Raw genomic sequence first — 24,783 nt, forward strand, 5'->3', positions numbered from 1 at the left:
AAATTTAGCCTGCATGCTAGTGCATAGATAACAGCTAAGTAGTCATTTGCATTTACTTATGTGTGGGTGAGTAATGGTTATTTTTCAGATGAGCACGTGCAGCATGGCACAAATGAGCAACTGAGTATGTGCAAGTATACCAAACTGCTTAGTAGCTTATTCAAGCGGCTTATGTAAAGTTTGAGCAGCGAGCCACTGTGAAAGTTTGACCTGTCAGAACATAATGACTTCTTCAAAGTGAATAAATTCTACCAAGCCGGGACAGAAGTGCGGAGATTTACGTGAAGGAAACAGGGATTAACAGCGAGAAATATCCCTCATGCCCCGGTGCTGATTGTGTCACCGTGACCAGCTGCTGAGAAGCTGCACGGTTTTAAGATGGGAGGTGAAAAGAGGATGACAATAAAAAAAAAACACAGTATTACTGGTTAAATTCAGCTTGAACTGCTGCTACGTAGTCTGTAATAATTTCTCTGACACATAAAGAGATCCGTGTATGATTTATATGAATATGAAATGCATTTATAATCAAGATGTTTATGGGTTAGTACTGCAATGATTTAGTAATTTTAGGTTGGGTTCTCTGAAGTATTTCTAGCTCAATTAGCAGTAATAATAATGAAAATTAGTGATAAACTCTTGCTTTAAAAATTTTTAGACAGCGTTCTATGAGGATGTGACTTCATTAGATTCAATGAATTTTCCATTTCCTGCTCTTATCTTAATGACAAAACAATTTAAATACCAACTCAGTACCTTTGTTAAAAAGGAAAGAGGGGAAAAAAGGCCTTCTTATAAAAGCAAAACTTAAAGAAATAATTTACAAGATTAAATTTTTATATGCTTATTCCTTATGGAGAGGAAACCACCAGGATATTTTTTTTCAGATAGTAAATTATCTTTATTAATTGTACAGAGCTAAAGAACGAAATAAAAAGGCAGCAGAGAATTAGTATTGGTTGTATGTATGAATATAGATAAAGCCAAGGCTGACTGAGTGTGTTTTTTGTCCTGTTCCCTTCAGTCCCTGGCCAGCCAGGCAAGTTTAAAGTGGGTAAAGTGACAGACACGAGCATTGAGCTGACCTGGGAACCTGCCTACAACAAAGAGAAAATTGTCAACTATGAGCTGCTCTACAACCTGTCAAGTTTGGCAGCTTGGTAAGACCTCTTAGTCTTTTTTTAAATAAATCCATCTGCTGAGTGGATTTCTTATCAAGACAAAGGCATAAAGGAGAGATAAAAGAAGATTTTTAAAAGATTAACCCCAAAGTCCTGCACCGCTGTGTCTCGTGGTGACAGTCTCAGCCAGCTTCTCTTCACCAGCTCTTCTCTGATGTTCTGCTTTTGACTCCTCTTATCCCTCTCGTCACCTCACCTCTCTGCCCTCTGCTCCTCTCTCTTCTCTCTCACAGGAGAAGCTGACCTTCGGGCCGAGGAATTCTTACACTGTGGAGGGTCTCAAAGCAAACACTGAGTACTCCTTCTCCCTGGCTGCCATCTCAAACAAAGGCATCGGCGCTTTCACTAATGAACTGGTGCAGAGGACCGTCACAAGCCAGTACGTCTCAGTTCAGTTGGACTCACGTAGCGTTCCTGCACACCCCCAGTGCAGATTCCACAAGTTTGATTTGCATTGTGCTTTTCTTTTTCCTTAAATTAATTGTGCAGAGAATGTATTGAAAATATTTTGTCCTCGAAACGCTCTTATACACAGCTCATAGCGGTGCAGTGTCCTCAGCTCCTGGCCTGGTAAAACCTGGAAACCATCTCTGCATCTCTTCATGTGTCTCGTTTATCAACCCATACGTCCAGCCCCCCCCCCCTCCTCCAACCCATCCATCTACGTTTGACTGTGCCTTTCTCCCTCCGCTCAGTCTCGCTCTTTCTCGCACAGCCAAAACATCATGACAGATGGAGATGGAGCACCGATTAATGTTTCACTCTTCCTTTCCTTTGCCCTCTTTTCACTCTTTCCACTCTATCAGTGTCTGATGTCTTTGAAAGGGTGCAACTGTCTGCCACTTATTGGCTTGCAGCCAGTGGTCAGGAGCATTAAAGGATGGCAGGTAGCCTGCTATGTTGACAGGTAAGTGCTGGCCAGTCTGCATTTTATCCACGCTGAGTTTGGATTCTCTCCCTTGTCTCCTTTTCTCCGTTTTTTTCTTTTTGGTCTGCACAATCGCTCATAGCCAATAAGAGGTAAATAGGTTCCACCATTTTGCTCTGACACCAAGTTATTTCATATCGGCTCTCAAGAAGGGATAACAGAGAAAATGGTACAAGGAAAAGAATTTATAAAGTAGATGTGAAAAAGTCCAGCAGTTCATGGCACCGTGTTCCTTAAGTGGTAAGTATTTTCAATCACTCATCAGACAAGAACCGAGTTTAAAGTGTGCTTTTAGTGCCTCTCTTTTCTCTCTTTAGCCCCAAGAAGAAGGAGTGACCAAGGTTGTGTACCAGAGGATGTTGGAAGGGGTGGGGTGGGGGGCTGGGGGTGGTTGGAGGGGCTATTTGGAAAAGGGAAGGTGCTAGATAAGCAGACTATTTCATGCAGCCAGAATTCATTTCCCAGGGAGGTTATGTGCGCTTTGTTATCGCCAAGCTTTGGTGCACATCTAGATTGTCCCCCGAGGCCAACAGAACAGTGGCTGTATGGCTGAGTGGATAGATACTTGAACCTGTCAGCTATGACTATTACACTCCCCACACACACAAGCTATATACTCCCCGAGTCCAAACACAAGCCTGGACCCTCGGACATACCCACCTTTTGTGTGTGTGGTGTGTGTGTGTGTGCGTGTGTGTGTGTGTGTGTGTGTGTGTGTGTGTGTGTGTGTGTGTGTCTTACTTAAATGACATTAATTGGGTGAGCTATATCTGTGGTTCAGAAATCTGTTGTATCTTTTTTTTTTGTGATTTTCAGTGTTTCTGTTGGAAACCTCTTTCTGATTCAGTTCTTATCTGCAATTCATCATTCTAGCTTGACTTTCAATATCCTGTCTTAGTGCCTTTTTTTTTTCTACAGGGTCTCAGATTTATTTTGTGTTTTGTTTTTTTGTTGTCGTGTTTTTTTTTAATACCTGCCTCCTAAATCCTTTCAACACTGTGTGAGATCTGGTTTAGTTTGTTTTATCTTCCTGTTGTGGTTTACAAGACCTTCCTCTAGTCAGGCACAGTGAAAAGTCTCACATCACTCTGTTGTCCTGAGCATTCAAGGATTATGCCGCTGTAAGGCTGGCGATGTGAAATGTATACATTTGTCTGTGCTCCTGTGCAGCGAACTGTGCATCCCCCATTTTTGAAAGACAACATTTGATCTGTTTTTCATTCATAAATTTCAAGCCTTTTATGCCACCAGCTATAGCCAGAGGATAAGATATAATCATTGACTGCTGGATGCACATTCTCCTTGGGTATAATTAAGTTGTCCACTTAGGGTCGATACTCTTGTCTGTGGTTTATTTCATTAGGCTCTTAGCCTAACATTATGCTCTTACATTATGTGGTTGCCCCCCCCCCCCTCCCCCCCTTTTTTTTTGGCCCCAATCACGTTTGTCCCAGTGTTATCTCAGTTTCAGTTCAGTTTACCTTAGATTTTCATTGTTTCCTTTTTTTTTATCCTTATCTCCTGTCCTTTTTGCTTGTATTTCCCTCTTCTCTTGCTTTTTCAAATCCTATTCTCTCGGGTCTCTCCTCAACTCTTTGTCAATTGCCCTCCTTGCCCCCCTTTCCCAATCAGAGCCCTCAGCTGCACCAGAGGGTTTGTCCTGCGAGAGTGCCAGCTCCACCTCGCTGAGAGTAAGTTGGAGGCCGCCTCCAATGGAGGGCCAGAATGGCGAGTTGGCAGGTTATAAGCTGAGATACCAGAGAGTTTCTGGGGCAGGAGGTGGAGGTCAGGGTCTGGAGGTGAAAGACCTTCCTATCCCGGCCCAGCAGGGGCAGACAGTGGTAGAGGGGCTGGAGAAATGGAGTTGGTACAACATCACTATTGCAGCCTCCACCTCAGAGGGGATTGGACCCAGCAGCCCCGCTGTGCTTTGCAGAACAGATGAGGACGGTAAGAGTGAGAGCAATAGATCAGACCTAAACGTTATTGACTGCTAAGTTGATTATTTACTGGCTAGACGGTTGGTCACTTAATTAATTCTGCACGTGTGCTTAGTTCCCGGCGCAGCCCCTCGTCAGGTAGATGTCCAGCCGCTGAACTCCTCGGCTCTCCGAGTCACGTGGCGCTCAGTGTTGCCACGGTTACGGCAAGGCCAGATCCGTGGTTACCAGGTGCATTTCAGCCAGGCAGAAAGCAGCGATTCACGCAACCTACCCCGGATCAAAGACCTCTTATTGGACGAGTCTCAGGTGACACCATAGCTAAATATATAAATGATTAAATGATGTTCATTTATTATATTCATAGACATCCTCCCTTGCCTCCTTCGCTCCTTTGATTCGTTCCTTTTCTCATCTGTCTCGGCTGCCTGTGGGGTGTGTCTTGTCTGTGGGATAAGATGGAAGAGGATGACGCAACTCAATATGTGAGTGCAGTCTACTCGTCCTCTTCTCATTATAAATGAACCAATTATTAATACATACAGCACAATGCTACTGATAGACCACAGATTTAATTATTCACTGTTATGCAAGTTTTTTTGCACAGTTTTGCACAGTTCATTCAAAAAAAGGAATAAATAAATAAAGTGGGGTTTTTTTTCAAAGATTGATAGTACTGGGTTTGCAGTACTTGATGGTGGTATTTTGTGTTTTCTCCTGCAGGAGCTGATTTTGGGTGATCTGAAAGCAGAGACTTTGTACTCTGTCTCTGTGGCAGCATACACCACCAAAGGGGATGGAGCGCACAGCAAAGCCAAGCTGGTGCAGACCCCAGGGATTGGTAAGCATATGTCAAGTATACATTTCAGTGCCCTAGATTTAGTAGCATACTCAAGAATTGATCTTACAGTAAGCTGTACCAGGAGATGGCAATAAATAAGCAGACAAATCAATTCTAATTCTTCTGTATTTACGTGATATATGTTTATCTGTATTCATTTTATTTTTCTGCTGCCTACGCTGTTGTTTGCAGTGCCCGGCCCCCCATCCCTTTGGGTGCGTCCAGGATCAGGTCCATCAGTAGTGGTGCGGTGGGCTCCTCCACTGGAATGCTCTGATAGCCGGGGGGGGCCCAGTGGAAATCCAGGGCTACCGCCTACAGTTTGGCCTGAAGAATAGCTCTTTAGACACCACGGTGGAATTTCACAAATCGTGAGAGAAACTTCACTGTGAGAAACCTCTCCCCAGGATCCTCCTACGTCTTTGTGCTGTCCGCAAAGAACCGAGCAGGCTATGGGGATCTGGTCCAGCAGGAAATAACAGTTCCCATGTTTCCTCCGTGGGATACCCCAAAATATCTGACTTTGTTAATACAACTTGCTGCTCCCTGCAGTTGTCCTGGCTGCCCCCTACCCCAGAGGAGAGCAATGGTGTGATTACAGAGTACACTATAGCTTACAAAGAGGCTGCGCACACCCCAACCCTCTGCTGATCCCAGCCCCTCCGCTTTACCAGCCCCCTCTGCTCCTCCATGGCTGATCACACTTCCAGCAAGTGAGTCCAGCTACACCATCCTGGGCCTCAATCACAGCAAAGCCTACGAGGTGCAGCTCAGAGCCCACAACAAGGCAGGGCCAGGCCTCTTCAGCCCACCTCTGGTGTGTCTCACCCTGGCCTTGGAAACAGGTAGGGCTGGCCTCAGGCCTCAGGAACACCTTTCAGCTTCTAAGCACTGGTGCAACTTCACATCTCCCCTTACTGTGGATTTCACTCCGAAACACTAAACTTAATGAAGTCTGGGTCAGTTCTTACAGGTCTGCCTCTCACCAGTGCACCTCAGAGAGGATGAGAACTGCAAAGTGCGGGACACAACTACTCTCCCCAATCTCCTCCACTCACTCACTTATACCTTCATCACCTACCCTTCACCACCAGTGGAAGCAGGCTGAATGTTAATGGATGTTTGCTTCAAGAGCACTGCTTATCACAAACCTCAGGTAAAAGGCAATACGGGGCTCGGATATACAGTATCTATAGAGAAGGTAAGTGTTCAGTCTGATTTGAAGCGAAAACTGGCGTCTGGTGCTGTATCTGCAGGTAAGCTTTTTTATCTGATAGACCTTCACTACCACCTTTTCCAAAGCCTTTGCTGAAGTCTGAGTCTAACAAACACAACTGTACACTCTAACAATGTGGCATGTCACATTCCTGCAGCCAGTCTGTCTGTTACTTGTACTTATTACTCTTGCCATCCACTCTCCTCATCACCTGCCCATCCTCCAAACCATCATGTCTTTTCCCCCCTCAGTAAACTGACCAGGCTTTTTTTTCTCTCCATTTTTACAGGTTCACAGCAGAAAAACAGAGGATGCTGCGATTTAAATTAAATGCTTCATCATGAGTGACTCACCTTTTGTTTGTTCACTTCCCAGATGTGCCGAGGAATTTTTCAGTCAATCTGGCCACTAAGACCAGTGTTCTTCTGACCTGGGAGTTTCCAGAGACCAGCAACCCCTATCGCTTTACTGTATGTCCGAGCACACGTGCGGCACCTCATCTGTCATTAGTGACGTAACATGTAAACTGCAATACATTATGTTATAATATCTTGTGGGGTGCTTATGATTATAATACTTGGATTTATTCAGGTTGAGTCAAGTTTGTGGAAAATTATATGGTGCTTTTAAATAGCAGAGTTAACCAAAGGGCAGCACGTTGGTAGGTTAGACAGCATCTCCAAACATGTATATAAAAAAATGCAGGACAGGAAACCAGGTATAACCTATTTAATAAAGCATGAAATACTGATAAGTAACACAGACCTAATAAAATGTATAAAATAAATATGTAAATGGAGCAAACGTGGAATAACAAAAAGTAAAACAGCCCATAATGAAAAAAATAATAAAAAGCAAGAATAATTAAATAAAAATCTAAAAATGCCAACACTTAGGAGCTGGTGACTCATTTTTTGTATTTTTAGCACGCATGATCCCAACACAAATACTACGCCTACAGATCTATCCACAGGCATTCGTGTGTATGTGTGTGAATTTGTCTGGACTATGAAAGATTACATTAAACTGAGCATATAACAAAATCCATCTACCAACACTTCAAAGTTCACTAATTATCTCTTTTATTTAATCCAGGAAAGAGGTTTACTGGGATTATATCCCTTGCTTATTCCTGACTGGTCTTAGTAACTTCTTCTAGTTTGTACTAGTCCTGGCTAAGAATAGTTTGGCACACTTCCCCCAGTAAAACAGCAATTTGTCATTTTTATACTTTTGTTTGTATGGATTAAACAAAGGAGCTGCGTCTTATTCATTTGCATGCTTCAGATGTATTTTTGTCACATGACAGGTTGTTTCTTTTTATCTAGTTTGATGCCTTGTGGCTGTAGCAAAGTCCTTATTGTGTCTCTGGCTATGGCTTTTTATTTACATTATGCTACGGTCACACTGGGGAAAAACTGATTTTTAGACCTCAGTACAACCAAAATGATTGTGACAGTGTGCAGTGAACTTGCAGTCTTGTTGCTTTTGAAATGGTTGCTTTGAAGACGGGGTCCAGGTCAGTTGCAATCTTCAAAGCAACTTTGGTCCGTCAAGACGACGGTCTGTTACCGCTCTGCTATCATAAATAACTGTGATAAACTGGCAAACATCTCAAATCCACTGCCGTGTACATACAAAGAAATTTATATTAAACAGTATTTTGAATAATAGTCTTTAAATTACTATGGGATATAATCAGCACACAATATATAAACAAGAAGCACTCCAAGAGCACAAACTGGCAGCTCACTCTCTGTGCAGTATTTACTTTTAAGAGAATAATATTGTAATTTATATATATTTATTTACCTTTCTTTGTCCTTTTTAAACATACTTTTGTAGTGCAGTAAAAATCAAATAAGGGTAGAATGACAGATGTTTACTTTGATCACACAAACATGTAGGAGTAGATAATGGATAATAGGTACTGATTTCTAAATAACTGGACATGAATAACTTGAGCTCATTACATTATATTAAAGTATATTTGTAACTAACTAGGCAGCTCATTCTCTTGACAACACTTTATTTAAAAATACAACACATTTTGGGGTTAACGTGAAAGAAAGGCAGATTTGAAGTGTAAAAGTGAGGTCAGAGGTCAAATGGCCTATTTGGATGCAAACTATGTGATATTTAGAATCCCCATATCCCACCATCATTTCCTAAATGTTACCAGTACAAACAAAGGCAGCAGAATTTTAAGAAGTTTTAAAGATAAAATATATTTTAATAACATTTGACATCGACGAAGAGGTCAGAAGTCCAAGGTAACATGATATCTAGAATCCCCATATAGCATTCACTATATGCCTATTTGTTGTAAATACAAACAATGGCAGTAAAAAACGTTATTATTTTTATTAGCATTATTCTCACTTTGACATTCACCTCAATCTAATGACCTAGAATCAGAGGTCAGAGGTCAAATGTGACATGATTTTTGTTTTTTTAACTCCGTCACTATAGTTATAAGGCTTTTGTCAATTTTCTACCAATAAATCATTAAATTGACCGTAAAGCCTTTGGTGGATGTAATGCAAATTAAAGGATTGTTAACATGACCCCACTCTGCACCCCTACAAAGTTTAATCAGAATTCAATCAAAACTTTTTGATCTGTTTGAGCAGACAGTATGATGGCACACACGCACACAAACGCTACCAAAAACATAACCTCCTTGGCGGAGGTCATAAGCTTCACTGACCCTTTCCCACCCTTCAGGTTGAGTATAACCGTCAGAAGATGGAGGTGGACGCTCGCTTGAGAAAGGCAGTCATCCCAAATCTTCAGCCCGATACAGTTTACGACTTTAAAATCACTGCTCCTGAGGGGAACATGGGAGGCCTTCGCCATCGCATTACTGCTAAGACATCCCCACCAATCACCATCCGCCGCCCTGAGATTGACCACGCTCGTGACACTGAGACCACTGTCACGATAATCTTGCCATCACTGGAAACTCGCACTCCCGTCAAGTAAGATTGAAAGAATGAGTTCTAGATGCTCTTACAGTCCTTGAAATTGTTGTCATGGCATATAAGCATGATAGTCATCTGACTTGCTGTGTTCAAGTATGGTGATTACAGTCTGTAAAGGGGGGGGGGTATGATGGTAACGGTACATGACTGACAAGATGCTGAAGATACACTCTAGAGTGCAACATGTTGTAAAGTGAAAATAGTTTGAAACAGCTTGCTGTTGTGTGACTGCAGCTGTTGTTACATTGTTTGTCCTCTTGCGCTCTCACAGGAATGTTTATGTTGTTGTGGTTCCGCTGCGAAGAGCCCGCGGCGTCATCAGACACCTCAAGAGTCCAGATGAAATGGACCTAGAGGAGGTGAGAACCACAACAATAACAGCACCCACTGATGTCTGAGCCTGCAAGGAGGAAAAGACCTGTAAACACACACAATCCTATCTCTGAGAACTGCTGGCAAAGCTTAGCCTTTTTAATTCAATATCAGTGTTTAAGCATTAGTCACAGCTACTGAAACGGCTCATTTTTCTTGTCTGTTTTCTCTCTCGCTCCCTCTCTGTTTCTTTCTTAGCTGTTGAAAGACATCAGTCAAAGGCAGAAGGATTCTCGACAGCAGAAGCAGGTGGACCTACGCCGGGCTTACATCACAGCCCGTTTCACACCTGCCACCCTGCCGGCTTTCTTCACCCTGGGGGACCAGCTGGACTACGGAGGCTTTGAGAACCGAGCTCTAGAGCCAGGGCAGGAGTACGTCTTCTTCATTCTGGCCGAGCTGAACTCCACAACCGGGGTACGAAAGCCACTACGTCACACATCTTTTCCTCCTGTTTTTTTTAAAGCCGCTCCCACATACCCGGCTTTCTGTGTTTCTCTCCTGCAGGCTGTCACGATACACTGTAATCAATATGGCCCAGCTGCTAAAACAATAACATTCCCGTCAGTCAGAGTGTTGTAAGCAAAAGGCAATAACCGTCAAATACTTCCATCACCAGTGCTAATAAAGAGTGAGCGTACCTACTGTGGCAGTGGAAGAAATATTGCCTTGTGCACCTCTGCTATGTATGTGCATTTGAATTGGAATAGACATAAATATCCAACTTAAAATTAGACTAGATTCTTTATATTAGGTTCTGTTTTATTATTAGGATCACTTCTAGCTCAGGGGATGCCCTTCAAAAGTTCTTCCAAACTAATAAAAAGCAACAGTTCAAACAGCAATAAGGTTAGGCACATATTTTTAGATGCTGTCTTAAATGCTGACTTAAAATAAAGGCAAAAAAAGTCTGCGGATTATATGGCTGATCACAATTATACAGACGTGTTTTCAGCGTGACAGCTCAGCAGTAATGCAAACGATAACCTTGGATTTGGATGTTTATTTTTTCAAAAAAAAAAAAAAAAAGACAGAAAGAAACCTGCGTGAGTGAGCAAATGATTCAACTCCACACTTTTTGGAATTGTTGTCTTGCACGACTCAAAAATCACGACAAAAAGAACAAGAGGATGAATGCCAATAAATATGTATTTGCCAAAAAACATGAAAAGGATATAAACAAAGACAAAAAATAACCACATGGCAGTCGGTATCATCAGTAGTTGTCAGTGCGGGAGTAGGATGGATGACAAGTAGTATTTTGAATGGCACGAATCAAACAAAGATTCATAAGAGGGAAGAGCTCACTCAGCCTGAGGAAATGTGGGATTTGTAGTGGGGAAACACCAGGCTCAGCGTTTCAGGTTCTCTCCAGTTTTCCTGCTGCAGTAATCCACAGAAATAGACTGCACAGATAGAAGAAGCAGGCAAGTAGACACTGCATTGATTTGGAATTTAGTCTCAGGTGTTCTTGGTAGGCAAAAGTAAAATACTAAAAAAAAAAAAAACTCTTTTTTTATGACCTTCTATTCTTACCGACAAAACCAGCCGCACTTCCACCGTCTTTCTCAATTTCCTGACCATCTTCTTGTGTTGCAGAAGATGTATGTGGCGAGCCCGTACACAGACCCTGTGATTGCCCCGGACTCTGACCCCCAGCCATTTGATGCTGGTGATGGTCTGATCTGGGTGGTTGGACCAGTCCTGGCTGTAGTCTTCATCATCTGCATCGTCATCGCCATCCTCCTTTACAAAAAGTGAGTGGGATGGACTTCATAAAAATAAAATGTCAAATTTTCAACCGTGACGCTAACTCACACTCTTGGTCACACTGGGTAAATGCCAGAGCAGCTTTGATTATGACTCTTCAAGGATAAGACCAGCTTTATTCTAAACTTTTCACAATTCCATCAAATCCCTTGAAAAGCGCAGATGTTTTTTAATGCGTTTCAGCCTCCTTGTTTGTGAACGTTCATTTTTATGGAATATGTCAATCTTTGAAGATGTCCCACACATATATTATATTTAGTGTTATTCTAGTAAGTATTTACAGCAGTAAGATGTGTGTGTGTGTGTGTGTGTGTGTGTGTGTGTGTGTGTGTGTGTGTGTGTGTGTGTGTGTGTGTGTGTGTGTGTGTGTGTGTGTGTGTGTAAAGCACGGTGCCAGTGCTCATTACTTATGATACATGTTGCAGCTGCAACCCTGTGGCTCACTGATGGGTTTTATACAGTGCAGCAACATTAAGCACACGTAGTCAGATACTGCACTTGCATTTTTTTGCTACTCCTGCTGATATTTCTTAAACCAGAACTTGCTTAATGTTAAGCTATTCTCCCCCCAATCCTCAAATTTCACCAAATTCATTCAGAATTTGGAAGTTTTGTTCATTCCTCAGACAGCCATCATACAGTCCGACCCTGCTGTAGGCCTGCGATATCTGCTGCAAGCCTTCAAGCATTTGAATGCTAATGCAAAATATTGATTTTCCTTTCTAACAATCTGTCCGTTTCCTTCCCTCTCTTCCTCTAATTATTCCTGCCCTTGCTCCTGTTTCACTGGAAGCAGCAAACCTGACAGGTAAGATTAAACCAATGTCAAGCTCTTTGTACATTTTAACCCACAGTAATTACAAGGTACCAGATGCTGTACAAAGAACTTGTACAAGGCCTAAAACGCCGTATCCGTTAATGTGCTGTTTACTTGAATCAAGCAGCCACGCTAATGATGTGTCAGTACTGAATCTGCTTCCTTGTCCCCGGTTGTTTGCATGTGCTAATTGCTATTTTGACTCACTGGTGTTTCAGCAGCAAGCGCAAGGATTCTGAACCTGGAACCAAGAGCCTTTTGAGCAATGCCGAGATGATGGCCCATCACCCAACTGATCCCGTGGAGATGAGACGCATCAACTTCCAGACTCCTGGTATGCAATGTGTACCTGCACGGGCACCTGAAGAAAGACTTTCTGTTTTCATAATAATATACTTTTCTGATTGCTCATCATTTGAAAGTGAAATATTTATGCCAGCAATTTTATTCCTGGTACAAACATGCAGACAAGATTGAGAAAGTTTTCCTCCGCATCACAGCCAACATGTACCTGGCAGCTTCCTGCTGTTTCTGAGATCAAAATGGCTGCTGCCCAGGTACAGTCAGTGCTTAGTCACGGCTGAGTCATAACGGTGTGACAAAATCTGATTATCTCCGCTCGCCCACATTCCACATGCCGAGCTGCAGAAAGTAGAATCAGAACAAACAGAAATGACAGAAATCTGTCTTATCAATCTTGAATGTTTAGAGCTCAGAACGATTTCTCAGAAGTTATGTTGTGCAGCGATCATTTGTAAAGGAATTGGCTCTCTTCCCACCAGCATAACCAACTAAAGCCTCACTTTGAAGCAAATACACAGATTTTGCTGCTTCCCACCCCCTACCGAGTGAGATCTAACAACACAGCTGCTTTGGTCGAGGCAACAGGCCAATGAGGCTTCGCTTTCACTTCTTCCCGTTCAGTTAGCACCATCCAAATAACACATGACCTGAAGGAATGTAATCACCGTGCTCAGTGTATTTTTGCGGTTGCAATTTATAGAAGCGTTTCAGGGTCCTTGTTGAAAGGTGGCAAGATGTGTCACCACAGAGAAAGGTTACCTGCCAGGATATAAAAGGTCAAATGAGACAGATTTTTATGTCATCAATAGATAAAGGTCTGAAGTCTATTTTTTTTTTTCATGTTCTTGGGAAGCAAAGAACCCCACCCCCGCCCCAGAATAAAGCACTTCAATGCTTCTTTTTCATCACGACAATTTTTCATGCTCTTGCGGCAGAAACCTTGAAGCTCCCTCCTCACCCACTTCTTCTCCCCTGGGTTTTGTTGATTTTGAGATGCCTGGCACCACTGAAATTTGTTTCCAACAAAACTGGCTGATGCGATCTGAGGTCATTCTGGTGCCGACTGGAGCATTTTGTTGTGCTTACCTGCGGGTTCTGCAGTGCCTGTCTTTAGAGAAAAATCACCGCTGATGTGAGCCCGCATTTGATGGCTGTAGCGGCACAGCGCCTCGAACGCTTTTCATAGTGCATCAGCGTGCATTATAAATCACAAAACATCGAGAATGCCTTGTGGAATTTGGCATCGTGAAATCTGTTTATTGCGCACAGAGTTGTGTTAGTTTGATTTATTGTTGCAGCCGTTTGCCTTTTGAATGGAGAATGGATTGCTCAAGCTTCTCTAAAGGAACGACTGTACGAGGCAGAGGTTGCTTCCTTTGTGTGCGCGTGTGTGCGCGTACAGCCCTCCTAATTAGTGTTCTGTCTGTGTTTGTTTTCTCTGAGTCGCTGCTGCTCTGATCACAGAGAAAGCAATTTATCAAAGAAAAACAATTTACAAACAAACAAACCTCGCCTCACTTTGTCCGCGCACATGAATCAAAATTGATTTTCTGCCTCAGCATGTTCCTTAATGATATGTGATGGTGTCTGATTGTGTAATTATCGTCACATCTTTGCATATGAGTGATGTCGAGTGACAGTAATTTAGGTCACTGAGCTGAAGTCTGCCTCACCTCTGACCCTTATTGTAACGCAGGAATGATGAGCCATCCTCCCATCCCCATCAGCGAGCTGGCTGAGCACATAGAGCTGCTGAAAGCTAACGACAACCTGAGACTCTCTCAGGAGTACGAGGTGAGAAATACCGTATGTTATCGTTCCGTATAAATAAACAGATAGCATCCTATTATGTTGAGATGTTAAGCCCGTTAAGCCTTCATAAAGCGAGTATTATTTAACATTTGTTTACCTGTGTGCAGGCTGTGCGTTCATGATTTATTCAGCAGTGCAATTTATTGCTATAACTTGTCTACATTACAGAGCGCTCTCTTTCCATTATCCTCAAATGCACTACTAAATATGTCAACACACCCTATTAATGCATGTATTTGTTGCTCTTTCCCAGTCAATCGACCCGAGTCAGCAGTTCACGTGGGAACACTCCAATCTGGAGGTTAACAAGCCCAAAAACCGCTACGCCAACGTCATAGCGTACGACCACACCAGAGTCATCCTGTCTCCCATAGAAGGTGAGGATTTGTTGGAAATAAATATCAAATATAGGAGATGTTAAGTGCTTCTAATGGAAGAGGTGGGGCATGTTTGAGTTTATGGAAGAGAATGCAAAGAGGTGGTGTGTGTGTGTGTGTGTGTGGTTCATGATAGATGAAATCTGAATTTGCAAACACTGCTGGAGACCAACTGTGTGCAGTGGCATGAGACTGACAAACAGCGCGGGTGCATTCAAGTGCATCCCGCTCTCCTCCAGAACAAGAAGGAGGGGAATGGTTTTGATCTGGAGCGCATGAATTTACACCGACAGAATCTTGTTTGTTTGTTGTCGTCCACTAGTCATCCAGCAGCCTGTCTGCTGGAAGCCCCGGCTGTCGGAAACAAACAGTTCGTTAGGCTGTTTGATGTCATACACAAAGGTTAATTTATTGTGCCACTCATGCAGGTTGCAGTTTAGCAAGACTCAGAAGTGTCTCGTTTGCAGGTATCCTGGGTAGCGACTACATCAACGCCAACTACATTGATGGCTACAGGAAGCAGAATGCCTACATCGCTACTCAGGGGCCGCTGCCGGAGACGTTCGGCGACTTCTGGAGGATGGTGTGGGAGCAACGGGCTGCTTCTGTCGTCATGATGACGCGCCTTGAGGAGAAGTCACGGGTAAGAAAGCAAGACCTCACTCACTAACTCATATCCAAAGTTTCAGTTATCCAGAGTGCTGTTACACAAACATGTGCCATCTGTGTTAACAGCGGTTTACACATTTAATGAAATTCCATCGGAAAACTGCAGTAGCAATGAGGCTAATGCTTCTCTTCAATCCTTGTAGATCAAGTGTGATCAGTACTGGCCAAGTCGTGGCACAGAGACATACGGGATGATCCAGGTCACGCTGCTGGACACAATGGAGCTGGCCACTTTCTGTGTTCGCACCTTCTCCCTATATAAGGTAAATTATTTCACCCCTCCTGTTCCATCTGTATGCCCCTCAATTCACTTCTCTGCCCCTCACCTCCCTTACGTTTACTGAGGTATCCATGGAGAACAGCTTTCATCTCTTGAACTTACAATTTGGAACCAGGAGCAACTGGAGTAATCATGAGCGAGCGGCGCATGTGGACAGAGGATAATAGATTAGTCTGGGCTTCATGGAGTGTTCAAACCAGGCCAGCCTCCCTGTGTCAGGGACTGAGATTTGATCTCTGTTGGAGGCAGAGCAGTTTCTTGTGGCACAGGGCTAATCTAGGACCGTCAGACTGGCGCATCTCTCTCTGGCCTACTTACAAGCAGAAACTAGGCCAACTGTAGTTTCCAAGTGCAGCTCCGCCTCTCAAAATTTTTGTTTATGTGTTGTAAAATGCCTTTTAGACAAAAATGCCATGCAAAAGAGAGTAATGCCACAAAAATACAAACAAATACATATTTATTATTATTTGTTTCTGTCCTTTCACTCATTTTCTTGAGCAAATTAAAAAATTCCTAAGTATCCTGTATGGCTGAAGTTTATCATGAGAACAGCAGCGATATTAAGGGCCTGAGGACCAAGTCACCTTTTCACGTGTTATTTTTTTCTGTTTTAATTACATTTTTTAGTGTCTTAAATAAAGCTTACCTTCTTTTAGAATGACAGTTAATGTGTCATGAGACTTTATAATAAGAAAATAAACCAGAATAAGAAGAAAATACTCTAAACTGAAAACACCCAACAACAACAACAACAGGCTGAATATTGCACACATTTATTTAGAATAACCACACTGAAGTAAATCACCAAAGGGTGGAAAACCTCATATTCTAAGATTCAATAGCTTCTTTCAGCTGCCCTATACTTTTACACAAGGGATCACCACAGCAGGTAGCTTCCCGTATTTGATTTGGCAGATTTTTACACCGGATGCCTGTCCTGACACAACCCCAAAGGGATTTGTGTCTCCTTATGATCATGAACCAGAGATATTTTGTGTGTTAGGAGTCACAGTCATACACTATGTTGCCAAACGTATTCACTTCATTAATCCAAGTCATTGAATTCAGGTGCTCCAGTCACTTCCATGGCCACAGGTGTATAAAACCAAGCACCTAGGCATGCAGACTGCTTCTACAAACATTTGTGAAAGAATGGGTCGCTCTCAGGAGCTCAGTGAATTCCAGCGTGGTACCGTAATAGGATGCCACCTGTGCAACAGGTCCAGTCGTGAAACTTCCTCAGTACTAAGTACTATGTTAGCAGTATTATAACAAAGTGGAAGCAGTTGGGAACAACAGCAACTCAGCCATGAAGTGGTAAGCCATGTAAAATCGAATGTCAGAGGATGCTCGGGTGCATAGTGCACAGAGGTAGCCAACTTTCTGCAGAGTCAATCTCTACAGACCTCCAAACTTCATGTGGCCTTCAGATTAGCTCAACAGTGCATAGAGAGCTTCATGAATGGGTTTCCTTGGCCGAGCAGCTGCATCCAAGCCTTATATCATGAAGCACAATGAAAAGCGTCAGATGCAGTGGTGTAAAGCACGCTGCCACTGGACTCTAGAGCAGTGGAGACGTGTTCTCTGGAGTGACAAATCACACTTCTCCATCTGGCAATCTGATGGACAAGTCTGGGTTTGGCAGTTCCCAGGAGAACGGTACTTGTCTGATTTATTTCAGAAGTTATACTTGTTATATCATACTTTGCAATTGTATTGAATCTTGGAGTCTGAGGTTTTCCACCCTTTGGTTATTTACTTCAGTGTGGTTATTATGAATAAATTATCTTCATCTTGAAGCCAGTGGCCAGTTTTCTGTTTTTAAACGCAGGCCTCTGTGAACTTTGAACCAAAATGCATTCAATAATTTACATGAACAAAAATATGTTTTTAAAGTTAATTCCCACCAAAATAAGAAACTGGTGGCTTCATGTGTGTACACACATTGCTCAATGTGTTTCCCCTTCTTTTGTAATATATTTCTAAACAGTTGTTTTGTTTTTTCTTGCAAGTATTAATAAAACTGATTATTTGGTACGTTTGCCAAAATCTGGCTAATCCCTTTACGGCCACCAAGTTAAAGACATTATCTTTATGAGACTTCCTTCATATAAATCATTTCATCTTTCGTTTCTTCATTACCCTACAGATGCTCCTCCATGTTTTAACTGTGTTAATGACACAGTAATTGTATTGCCATAGGATATTACTGAACCAATTTATTGCACTAATTCCTAAACTCAAGTTGGTAGGTTTTTGGAGCACAAATGTAAAACAATAGATAATTAATCTTTTCAAAACTGGAATTTTTAACAATTTCCATCAGTTTAGTTTTTTCAGTGCCCCATCTGTTCCTTATGATTCTGTACTAATGAGCTTGTAGATGTACAGGCACAGGCAGTTGTGGCTTCAATGAAATTCGTCCGTTTTTCTCACGTGTTTCTCACGTCAGAGTGGAAACAGCGAGAGGCGAGAGGTGCGTCAGTTCCAGTTCACAGCCTGGCCCGATCACGGCGTGCCAGAGTATCCCACCCCCTTCCTCAACTTCCTCCGCAGAGTCAAAGCTTGCAACCCCCCTGACGCCGGGCCCATCATTGCCCACTGCAGGTATGCCCACACCCAGATTTCATTTATTTTGGAGGATCGGTGCACCTTTCAGTGAGGTAATGAATGGTTAACTCAAGAAAGAAGAAAGGAAATTTGTGTGTGTGTGTGTGTGTGTTTGGGTGGGGGGGTGGGGGGGTGTTAGCTAAGTATAGAAGACTCCTCAATTCTCCAGTGGTCACCAGAAATAGGGTGAGAAAACTCCTGCTGTCATAGCACCAGGATGATGTCTGGCATGTATCCCCTACAAAACTACAATTTCTCATTTTCACACTTTGCTTTTTCAGTACATTCAATAAAAATTATGTAGAACTCAGTTTAAAATGGCTGTTCAGCTGATTTTTTCTTCATTTTTCATTTCCAGTCTTTAGGCTAAGCTTAAGCTATTTTCACATATGATCTGATCTTCTGAAAAAAAAAAAAGTCCTTCTGTCCTAGTGAAGAAAATATCAAAAAGCATGTATTTCCTCCCCCTGTGTCAGTGCTGGTGTTGGTCGCACTGGCTGTTTCATTGTCATCGACGCCATGCTGGAGCGCATCCGACATGAGCGCACTGTGGACATCTACGGTCATGTGACCCTGATGCGCTCGCAGAGGAACTACATGGTGCAGACGGAGGACCAATACAGCTTCATCCACGAGGCCCTGCTGGAGGCCGTGGCATGCGGGAACACTGAAGTGGCCGCCAGGAGTCTGTACTCCTACATGCAGAAGCTGTCCAAGGTGGGAGCGGAGAGCACGTAACTGGCATGGAGCTGGAGTTTAAGGTGGGGGAGAAGGCAGTGCAACTGGAAACATGAGGTAGAAGGCATGCAGATTTGAACTCTGATATTTGTCTGAGAAGCAGAAAATATTACCAACATCATCTGCAAATGTTAAAAAAAAAAAAACCCATGTGAAATAATTTAATTTATATATAATTATTTATCCTTATTACTCTTGACTTGTTCCAGCTTCTCAGATCTGAATATGAATTTTTTGTATTTTTTTGTTTGGTAGTAAACTGATTGTTTTTGTGTATGTTTGGGCTGTTGTTAGGCAGTTTTTGGATAAAATTATTAAATAAATAATCAGGAAGTTAACAGATTAAATATACATGTGGAAAAAAATTTTTTTGGACCCCTACAGATTATAGAAATGTCAAAAAGAATAATTATCTATATATACTATTTTTTTCTTCTTTACTGACCCCATTCCTCTCATCCCACCACCCACCTAGTGTGTCCAGGAAACACCAGGTGGTAGTATACATTAACCAACTAGGCAAATCTTCCTGAAGTTTAGAACAGTTTAGTTTTGCTTTATTAATATTCCAAAAACTACCTTGTGGAAAATTTCGCTGCTAGATGTCAGTAGATTGCAGCCATCTAGTGGTTTTCTGACCCTCCAAATTCATGTGGATAATCCTAGCTACAGTGGCCCCTGCAGGACAAACATGTTTAATAAAACAAACAAGCAAAAAAACAACCTCAAAAAATGACTGACTGTACATTTAAAATTAACATTACCCTTCATTTTCTCGCCATCCAGCGCCTGGCTAACACCAAAGCCCACACATCCAGGTTCGTCACAGCCAACCTGCCTAGCAACAAATTCAAGAACCGACTGGTTAACATCATGCCCTACGAAACCACTCGCGTGTGCCTCCAGCCCATCAGAGGACTGGAGGGCTCCGACTACATCAACGCGAGTTACATAGACGGTTACAGGTATGTTTTCCTCCTGCAAACACTAATATGACCTGACCCCCCCACCCCGCTGCAGTCCTCTTATGATGGCTTGATGAGTGAATGGATTGGATAGCTTTTCACCACATTGCTCTCACCTGTCACTTCCTGTCAGATCTGTCATAACTGCATACATGTTGCCACTATTTGTCTCACTGCATGGCACTCACTTCGGTCCAGTGAAGACTTTCTGATGATTCAGGCATTCAGAGTCATTGTACACACATGTTTTGACTGTTCCTCTTCTTGCCTGCAGCCTGACCCCCTTTTCAGTCTGATTCTTGACAGATGAAGAAACAAGGAGCAAGGGAAGAGGTGGCTACTACATAATGTGCGTGTGTGTGTGTGTGTGTGTGTGTGTGTGTGTGTGTGTGTGTGTGTGTGTGTGTAGGCAGCAGAGAGGGTATATTGCCACCCAGGGTCCACTGGCTGAGACTACAGAGGACTCTGGAGGATGCTGTGGGAGCACAACTCCACTATAGTAGTCATGCTCACTAAACTGAGAGAAATGGGACGGGTATGGACAAAATATGTGAAATGCTAAAACATTGCAGCCCTCTGCATATGATTACTGAATCCCTTTTATGTGTTCTGCTCTGGCAGGAGAAGTGTCACCAGTACTGGCCCGCCGAGCGCTCAGCCAGGTATCAGTACTTTGTGGTGGACCCCATGGCGGAGTACAACATGCCTCAGTCAGTATCCTCCGGGAGTTCAAAGTCACAGATGCCAGGGTTGGTTCATGTCTTGTTTAAAGTCTCCCCTTGCATGTTGTTTCAGACAATGGTGTAACATCACGCTCCTTGATTTTTCAGCAGTATTTTGTCAGTGCTGTTGCAGGCAGTGGCGCACAGCATGTACTATCGACCTGTAGTGTGCGCTGGTTAGTGTGTGTTTTCTGTGTGAATGTGTGTAACACAACATGTTCAAGGTATTGACAGAACCCTATAGCTCACTCATTCAACCACGCTGTCTCAAGATTACCTTGACGCGTGTGTGCGTGTGTGCGTGTGTGCGCGTGTGTGCGTGTGTGCGTGCGTGTGTGTGTGTGTGTGTGTGTGTGTGGTGTGGTGTGTGTGTGTGTGTGTGTGTGTGTGTGTGTGTGTGTATTCACTTGCAAACATATGTGCCAGTCATACATAAATCCAGTTAAGCCTGTGCTACACTGACGCCAGATTGACAGATGCTTTATTGATCTCCATTAAAGGGGAGTCAGAAAGGCTGAGCAGAAGAGAAAAGATGTAATTGCCCACTGAGAGGCTGACAATAGCAGACGCACTGACGTTACAGCTTTAAGTTAACCACAACCGCTGATCCAGGATCAGATAACAGTAATCATTAGAAGGAAAAAAGGATATTGCCTGGCAGTCTCACTCCTCAATCAATACAGCGAGAAGAACCTTTGTAAATAATCATTTTGAAATAATCACCTCATATAAAGAGTAACTGTACATTCAAGGACAAGCATCTTACTGAGTGACAGAAAGACATCAGAGAGATGCTCAAATCAACATAGTGTGCAGGTTACTGTTTTAACCGATTCCTCTTTCCTTCAGGATGGCCAGTCGCGAACGGTGCGTCAGTTCCAGTTCACTGATTGGCCAGAGCAAGGCGTGCCCAAATCTGGGGAGGGCTTCATCGATTTCATTGGCCAGGTGCACAAAACTAAGGAGCAGTTTGGCCAGGATGGACCAATCTGCGTTCACTGCAGGTAAGCAGCGGGTTTTTATCTCACAGTTCATGCCACAGCCGGTCATTGTTAATTAAATTACACTTTGTTGAACACTTTTAATCCAACTCTTGCTTTCACAATAACTGTAGGATATATGTGAGGAATATAGCACATTGTTGATCTGACACAGTGCATACTCTGGTGACAATGTTCTCCTTTGTGGCTGCAGTGCCGGCGTGGGGGGACAGGTGTCTTTATCACTCTGAGCATTGTCTTGGAGCGTATGCGTTACGAAGGGGCGGTGGACATCTTCCAAACTGTCAAAATGCTGCGGACACAGAGACCAGCCATGGTGCAGACTGAGGTAAACACACTCGTTAAGCAGCGCAGACAGTGAAAGTAGAGCGCTGCATTAATATTAATGGTAGTTGGCATTTAGCCTAATGTTGTGTTTTTTTTGGTTTTTGTTTTTTTTTGGGGGGGGGGGGGGGGGGGTATTTGGTTATTTAGGAAATCTTCTGTATTAAAGCTTATGAAACTCTGTTTTTGGAATATGTATTAAAGAAAATATACTTGTTTTTTGGAATAATGTGATTAAAGAAAATAATAGAAAATATTTATAATATTGCTGGGCTTATAATTGTCGATATTCTTCATTGTACATAGCCTTTAAAATTCACCCAAAGTACAGAGATGGAAATGTTAACCACATAAACGAGATAATAATTCCACTGTTTGAAATGATTTGCAGTCAGTTGTGGTAAAAGAACAAACTGTGACTAGCATAACGAATTTGAATTGCATTTATTATTTGCCCAAACAGCTCAAATGCTTCACAGCTTGGCACACTGAATTGTGCTGCATATTTTTATTCCGCGCTACAATAACACAGGCAAAGCCTTAATGTCATTTAGGCAGCGCTGGCTATTGATGAACGGTCCCACCCACATCGATATGCATTTGCATTTGCATAAGTAGGACACTGAAAGGAGGAAATAGCCCCCAGACTGGCATTTTTCATTGTAAAATGTAGCAGCAACATGCACAAACCTGTGTAGCACTTTGTAAGTTCTATATGCAGTATCTGGGTATGCGGACGGTTTAAATTCATAGTTTTATTTTCATGATGTGTGTGTACATATTTCAAAAATAGTTCTCAGGATTGTGCATTTCTGGATCCCTATTTTGCTAAATCTAAATCTGACTTTTCTGCATTTTTCAAAAGCTTGCCTAAGAGAGAGATAGGCTGTGGATAAAGGTGGTCAGCCTCCTTAGAATTGTACAAACTGTTGTTGCCTTACTGTTGTTGTACCTCCATGTATGTTTGCAGATGTTTTAATAAATCACTGCACTTATTTCCCATTTATCGAGCAAAATATTTAAAAAATCAGGGGGTGGCTCAAAACTTTTGCACACAGTATTTTTTCCAAATATCTGATGCCTAGTATTCTTTTTATGACATGCATATATATATTTTTCCTGCTTTTTCCGCACAGGATGAGTACCAGTTCTGCTACCAGGCTGCTCTCGAGTACTTGGGTAGCTTTGACCACTATGCAACGTAAAAGAAGAGACAACCATCCATCCATCTTTCTGCTTTGAGGTCCACACACAAAACCAACCAAGTGAGACAACAGAAAGACGGCCTGAAATAACATGAACATCGAACCTTTTCCGGGAGCGAGTTTCAAATTCTGCACCAACGAGGACAAAACGCAACATAAACAGCAACAAGAAAATCTCTGTCTAACATCACCTGAGCAGGAGTTTCCCTGAGGAGCTGCTGGGTGTGGAGACTATCCATGTGTAATCCATATACTTACCTCAGTGTTCCAGTGTGAAGGACGTATAATACATGTGGGTTGTGGTCAGCTATCTCCAATATGAACCAGTGAAATACAAATGACTTCTGAACAGGAATTATGATACTCTATGTGCATAAAAAAAAAAAAAAAAAGATTTAAAAAAAAACTAAACAAAAAAACACGAGCCTGGATATTTGCTGCACCCTAAATGGGCTTTTTATCCTCAACTTTGTATCTATTGGTTTGATGTACTAAAGGGGTTACGAAGTGCAAAGGTGAACATTTCTATGTGTCTGTGAGTCTATTTCAAAGGTGTCTACTGCTACCGTCAGTAGTTCTGCCTATAGTTTGAAGCAAATGAGTAGGTTTTGGCTCAGCAGAAGCCTTCAGTATGGACTCACCACTCTGAGGACTGTTGCAGAAGCACGTGGATGATCTTTTACCTGATGCACAGTGCCAAGAGAAACCATGCAGCGTGAACATAAACTGTGGCCTACAAGGAGAGGTGACTCCTTCTTTCATCCAGCATAACATATTCAGGCTAGAGTCCGCGCTTAAAACCATAATCAAGGATCAGTTCGCACCCCCTAACAGCTGACCTCAGAACAGCGATTAAAACCTACCAGTACCCTTAACTGGGCTGACGTTTGTAGCCCAGTGCATTCTTCACTCAACAAAGCTTGCTTGCTATTTGCTGTAGTCCTTGTTCATCCTCCAAGCTCAGCTCCTCTTGATGTCAGTCCCATTGGTTCGGTTCAGTAAGCAGTGGCTTACTGAAAGAGAGGCTTAATGAAAGGACTGAGCTCCAGTCAGTGTCTTTCTCTCTCAAGTTTAGAGAGCCATTTTTCTGTAGATTTTTTTGTGTGTGTGTGTTCACTGTATGTCTTTGCCTTATGCTGACTTTTTTTTGTGTGTGTGTTCTTTACATGCTGCTTTATGCTCACGCATTCCATGTAGAACGTTTATTACCGTGCACTGTCTTTACTCGAGGATGAGATTTTTTGTTTTTTTTTCTTGATCATCTTCCTCCACTGAAGCTTTCCTACTTGAATTGCACCGCTTTGCAGTTAAGCCCTCCTTCAATTTACTTTTAGTTGTTAAAGCTACTGTCAGTGAAAGATTATGAGAGGAATTCAAAATATATTTAAAGCTAGTGGTGAACTGCTCACTTTCAACAGTCCTCTGCCTCTTTCCCATCTCCATGTGAACCCCCATTAAAATTTTCTCGGGTCCTTAAACCCCCGTTGTACAGAACATCCCAGCTTTACCCCCCCCCCCCCCCCCCCCCCCCCCCAAGTCCAGTACGACTGCACAACTCCTTGATATGTTGTTTATCTTTCTGAATTTGACATATAGTCACGATTGGTCACACGTGGTGATTAACAGCACAGTATGTTCCAATATATCAGACATCTCGGCCGAAGTCACCAATTTTGTACATACAGTCTATCATTGGAGTCCTATACAGTACAGTTGCATAATGTCTGA

At 42.6% G+C, this 24,783-nt stretch overlaps 1 protein-coding gene across 1 annotated transcript in view; it reads left to right on the plus strand.

The window, feature by feature from the left end:
- LOC115796501 (receptor-type tyrosine-protein phosphatase S) overlaps positions 1–23,466 on the plus strand; it is a 71,143-nt gene extending 47,677 nt beyond the window's left edge. The window contains 35 exon segments of the mRNA XM_075074443.1: positions 1,025–1,135; positions 1,138–1,160; positions 1,415–1,548; positions 3,731–4,059; positions 4,165–4,358; positions 4,508–4,534; positions 4,773–4,890; positions 5,083–5,174; positions 5,176–5,250; positions 5,252–5,387; positions 5,390–5,526; positions 5,528–5,735; positions 6,482–6,576; positions 8,834–9,087; positions 9,362–9,449; positions 9,661–9,879; positions 11,062–11,219; positions 12,026–12,040; positions 12,268–12,383; positions 14,049–14,146; positions 14,418–14,541; positions 15,009–15,184; positions 15,354–15,473; positions 17,943–18,097; positions 18,577–18,818; positions 18,821–18,861; positions 19,625–19,803; positions 20,213–20,265; positions 20,268–20,338; positions 20,425–20,514; positions 20,517–20,552; positions 21,375–21,529; positions 21,720–21,730; positions 21,733–21,854; positions 22,987–23,466. Coding sequence (XP_074930544.1) covers positions 1,025–1,135; positions 1,138–1,160; positions 1,415–1,548; positions 3,731–4,059; positions 4,165–4,358; positions 4,508–4,534; positions 4,773–4,890; positions 5,083–5,174; positions 5,176–5,250; positions 5,252–5,387; positions 5,390–5,526; positions 5,528–5,735; positions 6,482–6,576; positions 8,834–9,087; positions 9,362–9,449; positions 9,661–9,879; positions 11,062–11,219; positions 12,026–12,040; positions 12,268–12,383; positions 14,049–14,146; positions 14,418–14,541; positions 15,009–15,184; positions 15,354–15,473; positions 17,943–18,097; positions 18,577–18,818; positions 18,821–18,861; positions 19,625–19,803; positions 20,213–20,265; positions 20,268–20,338; positions 20,425–20,514; positions 20,517–20,552; positions 21,375–21,529; positions 21,720–21,730; positions 21,733–21,854; positions 22,987–23,055 — 4,271 coding nt within the window. The 3' untranslated portion in view covers positions 23,056–23,466.
- The last annotated feature ends 1,317 nt before the right edge of the window (positions 23,467–24,783 follow it).

The sequence above is a fragment of the Archocentrus centrarchus genome, chromosome 17 (assembly GCF_007364275.1).
Source record: "Archocentrus centrarchus isolate MPI-CPG fArcCen1 chromosome 17, fArcCen1, whole genome shotgun sequence".
Lineage (NCBI taxonomy): Eukaryota > Metazoa > Chordata > Actinopteri > Cichliformes > Cichlidae > Archocentrus > Archocentrus centrarchus.